General features: G+C 41.1%; 1 protein-coding gene across 2 annotated transcripts in view; it reads left to right on the forward strand.

The window, feature by feature from the left end:
- The window catches only part of LOC107391180 (cadherin-4), a 345,981-nt gene that overhangs the window by 219,868 nt on the left and 110,329 nt on the right, over positions 1 to 15,784 (forward strand). For both annotated transcript variants that reach the window (XM_054746084.2, XM_070545026.1), the window contains one exon: positions 15,121 to 15,347. In XM_054746084.2, coding sequence (XP_054602059.2) covers positions 15,121 to 15,347 — 227 coding nt within the window. The remainder of the gene's footprint in view (positions 1 to 15,120; positions 15,348 to 15,784) is intronic.

Consider the following 15,784-nt stretch of genomic DNA (forward strand, 5'->3'; position numbering starts at 1 on the left):
CTCTCCCTAGCCCCAAAAGCTCTGGAGGATGTTTTCATTAACAAGACTTGTTAGTGAAATCTGCTTGCAGTTCTAATTTATTTCCCTCTGAACACACAAAACATGTTACTAGAGATCACACACACATTTGATTAATGCTGATGTTTATGAGCCTGTTTATCTCTTTATCTCGAATGCAAGTACACAGTCTATCGCTCATAAATGCACACGCACGCACGCACACACACACACACACACATACACATGCATGCTACGTACAACACAGTCGCCCCAGAACATATTTCCTCAGCCTTAACCTCTTGATTACAGATATGTAACTGCACTAACATGCAGATGTTTTTAGAGTACGCTACAACGTGCTTGTTTGTGTTTACTCAAACATTTGTTTTTGAGAGTTAAAGGAGATTGGCTCTCAAACCGCTGCTGGTGTTTGTTTCCTGTGGGATTCCATCAATGCCAGCTTCCTTCTGCTCTACCTTCTTTACATCTTGCCATCCTGTGTGTGTGTGTGTGTGTGTGTGTGTGTGTGTGTGTGTGTGTGTGTGTGTGTGTGTGTGTGTGTGTGTGTGTGTGTGTGTGTGTGTGTGTGTGTGTGTGTGTGTGTGTGTGTGTGTGTGTGTGTATGTGTGTGTGTGTGTGTGCATCCATGGAGAGTTAAAGGGTTTTTGCTGGTGGATAGGTAGTACCACATCAACTTACACTTGCAACCCATCATCGGCTGCAGTAAAGCATCGGTGTATCTCCCAGTTTAACCTACAGGCCTGGTGTTTGGACTGTTCAGCTTGTGTGCGCTCACAGATCAACATGCGTTGCTTCACCTAAACTCACTCTGGTTTTAGGTCTTTTATGGTCTCTCCGGCATTTTCCACAGTGCCAATCTCACTGTGCCAAGCGGACCGTTTGGCAACCCGCAACCGTGCCCTCTATTCACTAGTATGTGTAAACATAAATCCAGTGTTGTGTCGTCAAAATAAATATTTGATGATTTTTTATATAGCTTTTAAAGGAAATTATGTACCTTCATTCTGCACCCTTCTAAATGCCCCGTGGAGGTGTTTTTTTAATTAAATTCTTCCATATTCAACCTTTAATGCTTCAATAAATAAAATGTATAGTTTTTCATACTTCTGCTGGATCAAGAAAAAAAATCTCCTTCCAGTCCAACTTTCTCTTCTTGACACTTACAGGTAATGCTGCAGTGATGGAGCCAACACCTACTTCGCTGTGCTTTGTCTGATAATTACACCAACAGGGGATTGTGGTCTTAGCCTTGTCTGCTTTTGGGCTTCGAGTTCGGGGCGGAGCCCACAGCAGCTCCTGCAGCCTTTTGAAACAGTGCTTTCAACTCCTGAAGTCAGCAAAATGCCAGAAAAAAATCCACTACTTCTTTTGCAGCAGACACTGAAAGTTTAGTAGTAGTAGTATATCTGTTTCAAGCATGTGCATACACCTTCATTGCAATTCATCCTTCCAGTCATGTGTTTGAAATGGAGTAGGCAGAAGTAAACACCTATTTAGCCCTACCCCTACAGTGTGTTCTTCATTCCACACAAGCTAGAATGAGGCCAAGGATGTTAAATTTGTAAATTGTGTCAGAATTTACCAAAATGTTATTTTCTTCATTATGATAAATTATTTGTTGAATTTATTAAATACACACAGAGATTATACATGCAGTCTTAACCTTACCTCTACTATCACTCTATCGGTCGCTCTCTGGAGCATCGCTGCTTCAGATAGATTCCATTATAGTCTATGGGGTGATTCAAACCAGCAGCAACACGGAAATATTCAGGTGTGTTCCAGAAGTGGCGCTGCGAAAGATCAGATCAGGTTCTACTTCTGCCGCAAGCCGCTTCTGGGACACATCAATTTCCACAGTTAACTTAGGGCTAGACAGGAAATCATATACGGTTTCAGTGTAAAACCCCTGGTAATTTTCAAAATAAAAGACCACTACAGCGATGTAGATTACATACATACATGTGACCTAACCACTTATTTACTCCTAGCATGGTTCAAGAAGTGCATCAGTGTTCATATGGCTTTAATCCTGGCAGTAGAGAGGAACAACATCATATTTGACATCAAACAACAATATTAAACATGATTTCCTTGTTTTTGGTTTAATGACAGATGGCAGAAACAAACCATGACCTTTGAAGTCTTGAAAGATTTTGTGATCTTGTGAGTTCAGCGAGCAGGATAGCAGAGGAGCACTGCTGAGATTCTCCCAGTGTGTCCTGGCACACAGCAAAAGTCGCAAGTAAATCCTTCCGCTGCCGTCCCACTCTGCTGATGCTTCCAGGGTGAAGTAGGCGTTAGAACAGTGTGTGCTTGATCCAGATTGACTCATCATTCAACAAACACTAAAGTCTAAATAATGGGAATCTCTGATATGGTTTAAGGTCTCACATCTAAATGTGTTAAGGTGTTAAAAGTGGAAGTTTGTTGGTTTTTGAACACATCTGCAGTGCCCTCTAGTATTAATGCATGCCTTGTGAGACCACCTCTGTGGGGGAAAATCTCTAGTGCTATTGTTTCAGGAGCTAAAAGTGAGCGACATGAGAGGTGAGCCTCGGAACGCGGGATTTAGAGTCTTCTTTATATTTGGGCATCTCGCCTCTGATTGGCTGACACCAATGTGACTCTACCACTGACTGCTTTGCAATGTTGAAGTTTTATCTTCACAACTAACAAAAGCCTGAAGGATCCTGCTGTTTTGACCACAATGCCAAAGGGTTAAAACCTCTTTAACAGGATAATGTATGAAGTCCACCCATACATGCTGAAAACTAAGCCACCTTCCACCTTTGTTGCTATTCTTCATTTCCTTAATGTAGCATGCCAAACCCAGTTATGGTGCACTTGTTGGCCTTATTACTTACAGAGGAATTACATGTGAGGCATTTATGGATTTTAGTTGGACCTCCGGTCATGGGTAAACATGTATAGGCATTTCTGCTCAAAAAGAAAAGGTTTAAATTCCATCAAGAAAATCACTCAAGACTGGATATTTGTGTTAAGATGTGCAGGCTTTAACCATGGTGAACAATACCTAAAATAAGGATTACAAAGATGTTCAAGAGAAGCGATTTGATTAAATTACCTTGTTTTAAAATGTTCTTAACAAAAACAATGAAGCTCTGGATCTTTGAGCACTAAAACATTCATATAGTTTCTCATTTCTGTTTGTTTGTTTGTTTCTTTGGAGTGTAATGCCAAATCAGTGAAGTACTTTTTGTAATTAAGCTTCTTTGTCAGACACGAATTGTAATAATGAGTAAACATTAAATGACTGTTCACGCGTAAGAAACAACGCTCTGGAAACAGAAGGAAGAACGTCGCCGACAGTTTTGAAAGTAGATTCTTACACAAAAAGGACTTTTTATTTATTCTAAAAGTTGCTTTACCTAAAAAAAATTGTACTTTTTCACTCAGACAGGAAAATTTAAGAGCTTCACACAAGCGAAAAGTATAAAAAATCTTGAAATCATCAAATTATGGAATAGTCTAAAGGATGAACATAAGGAAACAAAAAACAGCTATAAATACACATGTTAAATAACAAATACCATTACGGCTTGCTATTAAATCCAGGGCTATAATGGCTCTGTGTTCTTTCTTCAGATCTCAATTAGAACACTGAATCTGCATTAATTGTAAATAGTTGGTATAAAAGATTGGGTCATCTAATAAAGGAAGAATGTAGGAATGTATACTTACTACCTACTTTTCAAATGTTTAGAGGGAATTATTTTTAAATTTACTTCATTCTAAATGGTTTTAAAGGTGTGGTTGAATGAAAAAAAACATTTTTAATGACTATTTCTAATTATAATCAGTCACTCTGAGTTTTTCCTACAGGATGAACATGAAGACAGTCTCCTGCATTCACTTTTGAGAGAAAATAGACAGTGAGATGCTAGAATTTGAAAAGCCTGACTGATCTACGTCACTTAACATTCATGGACTCACCTTAAATTGCAGAGGGGAAGGCTGATTTTTCTTGTAGCGTCCGGGAATCAACAGAGAGCGTCCTGATTAAGAAAATCTAACTGTTAGCATTAGCAATTTCACCACACAGAAAAACTATTCCAGGCTTGAGTTATTTGTGGAGATAAAACATCCACATTTCAAGTCAGTGGTAGAGTTGCATTGCTGTTATCCAATTTGAGGCGAGATGTCCAAAAATCAGGAATCGAGACTCGTCTGCTGCTCCTCTGTGTGGCAGCAGACTTGTCAGTGCTGATGCAAGTAATTCTGGGATTTTTCTTGCCCTGAGAACAACTTGCAAGGCCTACCAGAAACCACTGCAAATGTATTGAAGAAACACGTTTCCCACAACTTTAACATGGTTTAACTCAACCAATGAACTAATCAAATTTCCTATGGAAAAACTATTTGTTTACACTAAGGTTTTAATTCTAAAACCAATGTAGCAATTTTGCACCTTTCTCTTTAGGATATTAAGGTTAAGTTAAAGTCCCACTAGTTGTCACACACACACTGGTGTGTGTGAAATTTGTTCTCCGCATTTGACCCATCCCCGGCTGAGCTGCAGACACAGCTGTGCTCAGGAACCCTTTGGTGGTTTATCACATCCCTTCTACCAGCCATTTGTAATTAGAACGTATTTCCGGTCTTTGTACTGGTTTGGGATAACAGTGTTACATTAAACTTTCAACTGAGCACTTTTCTGAGACTTTAGAGCTTCTCATTCAGTCATGGTGGTCCAACACCAGCCACTGGATCCCACGAATCACAGCTCAATGCCTGTCTTCACTAGCCTAGTGAACTAGACCAAATTCTTGCTTTGCAAAGAATGGTCTAGGCATGCTCCATTGGAACCTCAGCAGCTCCTACCAGGACTCTGGCTAGCCAGTCACAACTCTCTAGAGGGGTTTAAACACATAAAGAGCTGTGATTGGTCCATAATGGTGGGCCAATCATAGTGCTCTATCTGCTTAGTGAACAAATCACAGAGCTTTATCCGCTTTGTGGGCCAATCAGGGCACTCTATATGCCTGGTGGGTGGGATGATGCAACAGAGTGAAACAAGAGTATGTCACATTCATTGTCCAGTGGAATGCGGAGATCATTTGAAAGACAACGGTAGAACCCGCCCCACAACTGAGAGCCGTCAATGGAGCGTGGCCAGACTAAATAATACATGTATTTAGTCTGGCTTGCCAGGCTATGTCTTCACAAGAACAAAGAAGTGATCAAAACAACTGTGAAACCTTTTTGCTTAGCCTACATACAGAATGTGCAATTACTTCTACGGGTTTCTACATTTAAAAAGCCAGAAGGACTCTCTGGTTTGTGCTGTGACCTCTGAAATTGGAAAACAGAAACTTTTGTTAAAGTTTTGATAGAGAGATGTTGATTAGATTCGAGATACACAGCCTGCATTTCCTGCAGCAGTTGAAGAAAGCAATTTTGGACTATTTGCTTTATTGAGAAAACAATATGAAAATCCTTTATTTTTTCTTACGAGTATTTTTTTATTCTTGCGGGCAAAGATTAAAGTAAAATCTGTGTTGAATCCTTTGTTTTTTTATCTACTAAGCTGCCTTTTTTATTTTGGTATATCTGCATTTGTCCTTCTGTCCTCCATCACAAGAGAAGGTATAACTTGGGGGGGGGGGGGGGGGGGGGGTTTGAAGTTGTGAAGTGACAAGGGGTGAGGTCCTAATTCTCACAGACATCAAGGGTTAGATTGGATGCACATTTGACAAATACATGAACTGTTCTGCTCCAAACAAGAATACCACATGTGTCAGGTATAGGGATCTGGACCCAAAAGCAAGGCTGGAGAACAAGGAGGTAAAAGGCAAATGTCCTTTAAGGCAGAGGTCAAAAAGCAGGTAAATATTCCAACAAGCAATTCCAAGTTAGCTGGCAACAAGAGCAGAAACGGATGCACCAAAACTAAGTCAAAAATACTGAGAGCAAACACTAATCACGGCTGGAACGAAGAGCTAGAAGACAGCAACGAACTGGCGACTGAAAGGGAGAACAGAGAGTGGTTAAATACAAGTGAACACAGCTGGGATGAATCTGGTTAACGAAGGACAGGAAGTGACACAGAGGAGAGAGGAGGATGTCAAAGTAAAACAGAAAACAAAGAGCTGGGCTCCTGGCAGGGTGTGACAACCTGGATATTGATTTTTTTTTTCATGAAGATAAACCGGAAGACAAAAGGAGCAAAAAATGTTTGGCAAAAACAAATAAAATGAATAGAAGTTGAGTTAGGTTGAGTTGAATTGCTCTCCTTTGGGCAACTTTCCAGCAAATTTCAATACTGATTCTAGTAAATGGTTGATAATATTAGTTTGCTTTTTCCTGTTTCTTTTGATTATCTTTATTCCTAGACCCCAAGACAGTCCTCTGTAGCAATCATGGAACAAGCCACCTTTAGTGCATGCATGAGCCTGCCACCACCATGACAATAAACCATATAAACTTTCTATGGAAGTTACAACCAATCAGTTAACTACACTGGAAATCTGACAGCTTTCTGTAAACGTACCTACCTTAACACTAGAACTCCCAGTAACCATTAGTTTAATGGATTTCATTTTGGCCATTGAATGCAGGCTGACGATGACGTTGTGGAGCAAAACAGTTTAAGTGTTATTAATTAACTTTTTATGGATGTGTGAACCTAATAATATGGTAAGAAAATATCATTGAAATTCAAACCTTGAAAAGAAGTCTCTCTGTTGTTTGCTTGGTGACAACACAGATCCTTTCCATGGGTGGGGGCGAGGGGTCCCAGATCGTCTTCCCCGTTGCTGTCAGAGTCGTGGGTGGAGTAAGATCCTGTTCGGGGCTGACTAACACTTTAAAGAGTTTTTACTGTTACTGGGTATTTTCTATTTCACTTTTGGAGACCATAAGTGATATCAGTTAAATTGTATAATTCATGATGAAGAACTCTTATTGATTTGATGCAAACTGCTGACAGCGGCGCTCCCCAAAACAAGATGGTCCCCTCTCTGCCTCAGTGTCTCCCAGGCCTCATTTAGCATTGTGTCTCATTCCTCTGAGCCATTGGCCACTGTTCTGACACCAGACCGTGTACCACAAACAAACGCAGACTCATGACGTCCTCCTCTGTGTTCAGTCCTCCTGGTCAGACTGTATCTGATCTCTTGCTGCAGGGCTTTAGATGTTGCAGTTGTACACAATTATAATTTCTGGGTCGCGGCCTCAGAGAACAGTAATCTATGCAGCATGTATTAAATCCATCATTGAATTTGTAGACTATTGATCCAGAAAAATGCACAGAACCACAACCACTGAAAAGAAAGGTAAAAAGGTCAAACGGGAGCTGCGAGGGACCGAGTGTAGGGATATGAGCTGCTGTGTAAATACCTTCTGCCTGTGCTACTTGTATGTCTCAACGTGAAGGTGTGCTTCTTCTAGTATAGCGTTGATAACCACGGTGCAGAAAAGTTTTGTTTTAACTGAACTTTTTTCTTCCTGAGGGGTTTTACTCTGCCTTATTCTTCTTTCCTGTTATGTCTTTTCACCCAGTCGTCACTGAAACAAGCTTTGATTGCCAGCAGACTCCAATCTTCTCTTTTACTCCCTCTGATGGTGGTGCTGACATCCATTTCTCTTGTCTCCACACAAGCATGTAATGTAGACAAGCAATGGAAATGAGATGTTGTGTAAAATCTCTACATGATGGGGAAAACACGAGTCTCTGGCTCACTCTACATTGCATCCTGTAATTATATACATAGTTATGCTCTTGTGCTTGAAAGACACTTAAAGTTTATTTGAGTGATAACCCTACCCTAAGTACTGCTCATGTCTATTAGCTCCTTCATTTCCTTTTCTCGTATATAATATGTCTTTAGCACTTAGCTTGCACATGCTGGTTTTTATTCCAGCACACTGCTATTTGACCTCTGGGGGCTGCATTGTTTAGCGATGCTGCACGTTGCCCGACCCCTGAAGATGAACCTCTGAGAAGAGCAATGAGGGTGCATTGGGAAACTGAAAAATAATATGGAAAAAGAGATACAAGAAAGTCAAAAAAAACAAAACAAATATCAAAAAAAGGTCTAACGGACAATCGTATAACAAAACACTAACATGTGGACAGACTTGAGAAGGTGAGGTGAACCCACATCAAGTAAATTTCGATTGAAATAACAGTTGAGTCGACAAATAAAACATAACGTCAAAACATTGTTATGTGCCATTTTAATACATAACAAACAAGCAGAAGCACAGTCTCCTTTTGAAAAACAGATGTCTGGGAATGGAAGAATTTCAATCAGGGTCTTTAGTGCTTATCAGGAGGAATACTAATCAGTCATTAGAGATGTTGATTAGTCAAGAACGATGTCCTGTGGTTTTTCTGGTTGGGCACCACATGAATATTTATGCATAATTAGTTTGTAACTCTATACAAACATGCTCACTGACACTGTACTGGTAAACTGTGATGCAAAAGGACATTTGAGGTCTACATAGAGCTGTAGCAAAACAATATATTATGTTATACATCTGTTTCTACACCTGACAGATCTTGATCAGTATTATGGGAGAGATAGTGCTCACATCAAGCTGGTTACTCCACATACGTACAGTATTTCATGAGCATTTTTTAACTCAGAAGTACTTCTGAAGGACTTAGCTGTTCGTCCTTTTATCAAAACTTGTTTTGAGCCTGAGAGGGTTAAACCTAACTGGTGGACCTAATCAGAATAAAGGGAAAGGTTTTCCTGTTTATGATGCTAATTCCAACCTAATTAAATTTGGTCCAGCACAATTTAAAGCGAATAACACGAAATGAGGTAACTTTGCTGCTCTATAACGCAGATATTTAACATAAACCATATAGAAATCAGACAATACTATAAGTAGTATTACACTTTTAATTACATAGGAGCTTTAAATCAACTTTAAAGCATCACTGCTTGAAAAATGTTCTACGTAGGGAGGCGTTTCTGACCCTGTGGAGTCCATACTTTAAATAAATTGTGTTCACCTTTAGTCCACCTACGTATCTATCCACTTGCTCATCCATTGAGTTAAAATTTAATGTTAAACAACAGCAAGAGAAGATGCAGCGAGCTGAGATCCTAATATCTCATGCTGACACGTTGGATCCTTACACAGAAAGTGGAGCAGTGAAGTAAAGTGTATCGATGTTCAGCCAAACAAAACACAAAGTCAAGCTGTTTAATTTTAGATAAGACATCACAATCCATCCATACCACACACACACACACACACACACACACACACACACACACACACACACACACACACACTTCAGGGTCTGCTGCAGGAGTGCAGCTCTTTTGTGCGACCAGGACTAAAAAAGTTTTGAGAAGAAATTGGGAAACAACAAAGTTGTTTCATGATTAAATTTAAAAGGAGATGTGCTCTCTAGACGGAATCCCTATTTTTCCCATTCTCACACACGCTGAACATTCAGTTTGTGCCTGATGGGTAAACATTAGAATATATATCTTTTCTCTCACATGTTTCTTATTTCCTTCCAGTAAGCAAAGAAACAAAAGTGAAATCCTTTTGCTTGTGGAAACTTAAAAGCCTCTTTGGGAAGAGCATTGTGATTGCTTTTGTAGTTATCAAATATGACTGAAGTTCATTGTGTGAATTTCTCGAGCGTATATACTCATAGAATAGACCAAAAACATGAAACAGACAGATAAGTGAAGCAACACAAGCAGCTTTTTAAAGAAAACAAGCTCTAAAACAAACAGCGTTGCTTTGATACATATTTGGCTGATGATTATCTTCTAGTTTGGCATGAAACATTTGTTACTCACTTTGATGTTTATTTCTTGATAAAGAAAGTTTGAAAAGCGCCCACTGGCAGGTGTTTCCTGTCTGCTCTTGTCTTCCCGTACCTGCAGACTGAAAGCCTTTTGAAGGTACAAGCTGGTCATCGTGCCTTTGTAAGTTTCTTGGAAGGACAGAAAGATGAACCACTCTTGATGATTGGCTTCAGTGAGTCATCGTTCCCTCTGATGGGTTTCTAACATAGCAGTAAACAGCCTTCCATCACATATTTGTCCTCCCTGGTATCAGTGGTGGACAGGACTTGTGTAGTCAGTCACTGAGGGCCTTGCTCACTGCACAGCTCCGCACCGCTCTGATTAGGCTGCCTACACTCCCCATGGTGCTTCTGATCAGAGGCCATATTCATCTCCCACCATCATCTCTCCCTTCAACACTGCCTCTCCTCTCTCATTCTATCCCTCTATCCATCTGTCCTGGTCTCTCGGGAGGCCAGCCCAATTAACCTGTTTAAACAGCCATCTGAGCATCCCCTCCATTCCAATGTGGATGTGTGAGAGAGAGCCAGTTCACTGAGCCAGGATCCCTGTGCCAGGGCTCCATCCACTGCCTTTCCCGTGACTCCACCTCCACCTCTCCTTCCAGCATCACTATCATCAGTTTCCTCCTCTCCCTCCTACATCATCCTCTCCTGTTCACAATGAGCCTGATTGTAACAGATATCAGAGCCTGTAAAATGGGGTTTCTTTTCTTTTTGGTAGGGCAGAGTGACATCTGATGCATTCAGTGCTCCACACTTTGAACAGTTCCAGTGACTACAGCTATAAACAGTGTCGCCTCCAGAAATATTTCTTTAGCAACCGCTATCTGCCCACAAGCTTATTTCCCTTTCATTTGTCCCTCCTTTAACATCCTTCCATCCCTTTCACTGTCTGATTGCCACCTCTGCACATCCTCTCATCTGCCTCCCTTTCTACCATTCCCTTTTTCTCCTTTTCATTCTGTCACTCCTCAGCTTTGCCTCCCCCTCCTCTTGACTTCTTTTTCCCCCTTTCTCACTTTCCTTTCAACACTTGTCAGCTACTTCCTGTCAGGCTGTCCAAAGAACAGTATAAGAAGGTCACATCTCCTCCTGTCCTCCTTGTCCTTGCCTTGTTGGAGAAAGATGGGAGCTTTAATTAGAAAGGTGTGAGGGGAAAAAGGGTGAAAATTAGGTTTGTGATATTGCTCTAGATGTTTAAGAAAAAGCAAAAGCAGGGGAGAATTTTACTCCTGTCCATGTAATCATGATGAAGAAATGATTGACTGTGTTCATTTACTGTGGAGCCCAGCTCTGGTCGAATTTTCCACATTTCAGCGGGGTGATTGTTCTCATCGACTAGACAGCAGAGAAGTGCTTGGCTGGCTGTTTGGCACACATGGGTGTCTGTCTTATTTGCCAGATCAATGCACACCCTGGGCCCACTGCTTTAGACAACTTGTTAATGTGCAGCACTGTGCCGCTGGGCTTCATTGCTTTGTTGTAGGCTGATTTTTATAATCTCTCTTATAGCAGTATTGACCCAGCTGAGTGAAAGGAGATCCATTGGAGGTCTGTGTGCTTTTGTGCATGTGTGTGTGTGTGTATTTTTACGTGTTGTTTGGACGAGCAAAGTTGGCGCTGTCTTTTTCTTTAATTGGTGCAAGAACGAGACCCTCTGGGTACTCCATGCACAGCCTGTCACTGCATTTGTGTGTGGGTATTGGCACAGTTAGTTCAGCTTGTCACGGTCAACACACACAGGCGATCGTTGAAAATAGAACGCTCATACGTGCGCACACAAGGAGTGATTATGTTTTACATTTACAGTTACCTCTTACTTTGGTATTTATTGAATTAGGCAGCTACCGATTTTCATTGAAAGAGGAGTTTTATTTCAATGTGTTGCTCCTGTTATTTAGACATTAACCACATATCTGGATTAAATAATGCACTGTTTTGATTTACAGTTAGATTTTTAAAAAATGAAGTAAAAAGAAGATTAATCTATAAATTCCCTACAGGAGAGGCCAGATCTACATTAATAAACGAGGCACACACAGCTTTAAAGGAGCTGTTTGTAGGGTTTTCTAATTTAGAGTATCTATTAATGCTACAGGACATCAATCAATGCAGGAGAGTCCTGATTCAGCAGAGAGATAACCAGTCTGTTATCTCTCTGTCGGCTCCGTCTCTTTACTGCAATGAGGGATCTCTCGGTAATCATGACGGCCTGATGCTGGCAGCTGGGGAAGAGGATTCTATAAATGAGGAGAAAAATAAGCTGAGTGTGTTGAAAAAGCATTGGTTCATGGTGTGTCTAAACACAAACTAGACCTGACTGACTTGTTGACTGGTCATCCTGAAATTGGAGATTGGTACAACCTTTGTGCAACACCAACACTGATCTCTCGTGGTGAAGAGAGAGCTGAGCCGGAAGGCAAAATTCTCGATTTACCAGTTGATCTACGTTCCTACCGTCACCTATGGTCACGAGTAGGGTTGTCACGGTGTGAAAATTTAACCTCACGGTTATTGTGACCAAAATCGTCACGGTTTTCGGTATTATTGCGGTATTTGTTTTTAAACGTGTTACATTTTCACACAACTAAATAAACCCTGTATATCAGGAAAATATTGTCCTCAGTTTACGTCTGAATTTTGCCTAAAATTTGATATTTTGTAATTATGTTGTTTATTTGATTACATTTTTACCCTTTAGTCTTTAAAATACCAATATTTGACCATAACTTATTTTTTTCTGTTTGATGTCATCATTTTAAAAATATTAGATCAGATGTTCCTCAGTACTCAAGTAGCCTTCTAATCAGATACTTTTTTTTTACCCTTACTTGAGTAATAAACCCTATATCAGGAAAATATCGTCCTCGGTTTGTGTCCTTCCAGTGAGCTTTGCAGATATGAGAAAATGTCATCAGGCAGTAATCATTATTAAATTCATGATTATTCTCGGAGAGAGACCAACTCTTATCTGCCCCTGGGAGCCCCGTAATGCATAGCGTCATTTCAATATGGGGGTGTCCGCGACACGGTTTATATGCAGGTAGCGGGCGATGCGGCTGCCTTATATAGCAACTCGTTGCATTCTCCCTCAACCCAAATCCTCGGATCACGCATTTTAGCTAAAACGCTAACATTAACTTGCCTTGCGTTGACTGTAGAGTTGTGGGTGATGGTCATGCAGATGTGTCATGAGATTTGAAGCGTTGCTGCCTTTCACAGACACTTTTTCTGCATGTGCTGCAAACTGGATAGCCGTCTTCTATTAACTGTCCCTCGGCATTCTTCGAATATCCAAAAAAATGTCCATACTTCCCACTTTGTCTTCTTTGAGGGATAATAAATGTCATGAGCACTGCCATCTCCTCCTTTAGCCATTATTTCAGCTTTAGCTTCAGGAAAGTTTTGGTTGTAAACAACAAAGTGCGCATGTGCCGCCGGCTACTTCAGCAGATGATACGGTGGCTGGTAAGGGTCACTGCGCCTACACCGCAGCCACGGTAATCCACCGAGATAATATAGTTTTTTTTTAAACAAGACGGTTATCATTATTATCAACTTTTTTACCGGGGTTTACCGCTACACCGGTTACGTGACAACCCTAGTCACGAGCTTTGGGTAGTGACCGAAAAAACGAGATTGCGGATAAAAGCGGCCAAAATGAGTTTTCTTCTGCAAGGTGACTGGGCTCTCCCTTAGTGATAGGGTGAGAAGCTTGGTCATCTGGGAGGGGCTCAGAGCAGATCTGCTGCTCCTCCACATCAAAAGGAGCAAGTCAAGGTGGCTCCTGGACACCTTCCTGGTGAGGTTTCTGGGGTACATCCATACAAGAGGAGACCTAAACGGAAGATCCAGGACACGCTGGAGGGACTATGTCTCTCGGATTTCTAGGGAATTCCTCTGGAGCAGCTGGCCCGAATAGCTGGGTAGAGGAAAGTCTGGGTATATCTGCTTAGGCTGCTGCCCCTGCGACCCAACTCTGGATAAGTGGAAGAAAATGGATGATGAATGGATGTTGCACAAAGGGCCACCAATCTTTAAAAGTCTTCAACATCACAGAACATTTTTATGTGTCACACAAGGTCATAGTTTTTCTGTTTGCCATCTCATTTTTTTTTTAAATATTTTTATGGGACTGAACCAGGTGAATGTTGTACAGATTTCTCTTGCTGCCAAAAGATGAAAGCTGGGTGATTATTTGGTTTTTGCTTTTTACTAGCATACCTTTTTTTTTTCCCTGCGCAGTAGCGCAGTGGTTAGAGCTGTTGCCTTGCAGCAAGAAGGTCCTGGATTCGCTTCCCGGCCTGGGGTCTTTCTGCATGGAGTTTGCATGTTCTCCCTGTGCATGCGTAGGTTCTCTCCGTGTACTCCGGCTTCCTCCCACAGTCCAAAAACATGACTGTTAGGTTGATTGGTCCGTCTAAATTGTCCTTAGGTGTGAGTGTGTGTGCATGATTGTTTGTCCTGTGTGTCTCTGTGTTGCCCCGCGATGGCCTGGCTTGGCTCTCTGTCCAGGGTGTACCCCGCCTGATTGCCCGTTGACTGCTGTTGGGAGATTTTCTTAAATATTAATAGTAATTAGAGAGAGAGAGAGAGAGAGAGAGAGAGAGAGAGAGAGTTTGTTTGTTTGTTTGTTTGCATACTTTGCTTCCTAAGTGGTTGAAATTATTCAAAGTTTCCATCAATTACCAGGAAGACATGTTTTTATTTATAAGACACACAGCACGTAGTCGTCAGAGAACAAAATCATCATTAACTTCTCTTGAAGGGTTCATTTGCAAGAACAGATCCGTCATTTTGATCAAAAACCCCAAACTGTATTTTGACTAATATGATAAAAGTAAATAATAAAAATCTCGGTGTATAAATAAGAATATCTGTTTTCTAAATGAACTCTTCATTTATAAAGTTTTGCAATGTTTTTGGACAAGGAATTTAGAAGAAAAGAAACCTTTTTTATTATTTTTTTTTACGAGGAACGTTGCAACTATGAGACTTTTTTCCAAATCAAACCAGATCTCCAGCCTGTAGATGAGGTTTTCTGTTACTAAACATCTTTTTCAGCTTGCTTCCATAAACCTTTAAAGGAAATCTAATCTATGTTTTTTTTTGCACATATTCATTTGAAAATCAATCTGTTGTTCAGCTATAGTCAGAGGTCCTTGTGATGATTTGATCTAAAATAATGTGTCGGACTAGACATGAGTTAATGTAGTCCCAAATGTTTGCCCCGTTACCCATCTCTGACAAACGGCATTCTGAGCTCTTTTCTATTATTGTGTCCACAGTGATGTTTGACGACTGCATGGAGAACGAAGGCGTGGTTTTCCAGAGCAGCGACCCCATCTTCAGCGTGCGGCAGGATGGGTTTATCTTCGCCCGGGGAGATGTAGCCAGCCTGGATGAACCAGTTCAGTTTAAACTGACAGCAAGTGGCCCATACACAAATGTCTGGGAAACTGTGATTCAGCTGGCGGTGACTGACCCACCATCACCTGAGCAAAATGACAATGAGGTGAGTTACACATAGAAATGGGATGCATCAAATTTCAATTATCAACGCAGAGCTTTCGTTTCCCGTGGTCTGGGGATGCTAACGGCCCAGAATCAGGTCAAAACTCCTCAGGGTTTTAGAGAAATAGAGAGATTGGGACAGAGAGGCAGCAATGGCAGATGGTTAAAAGTGATAGAATCACGCTGCCACATGGGGGGGAGAGAATGTTTCCCTCAGCCTTAAGCTGTTATTGGAAAACATCTTGTGCCTATGCACCCCGGGGGCTCTTGACTCTTCCGTTTCTATTTAAAAGCTGTCAGAGGTCAGGTGAAGCCTGAGCAGCCAGAGCTGAGCTGTCCCCATAACCACAGAACCACACTGCCTGATCAGATAGTCAATACCAACAGCAGCTGTAATCAGATCAGCCGGTGACAACACAAATAATTAGGCCGTGTCCA

Source organism: Nothobranchius furzeri, chromosome 15 (assembly GCF_043380555.1).
Source record: "Nothobranchius furzeri strain GRZ-AD chromosome 15, NfurGRZ-RIMD1, whole genome shotgun sequence".
Classification (NCBI taxonomy): domain Eukaryota; kingdom Metazoa; phylum Chordata; class Actinopteri; order Cyprinodontiformes; family Nothobranchiidae; genus Nothobranchius; species Nothobranchius furzeri.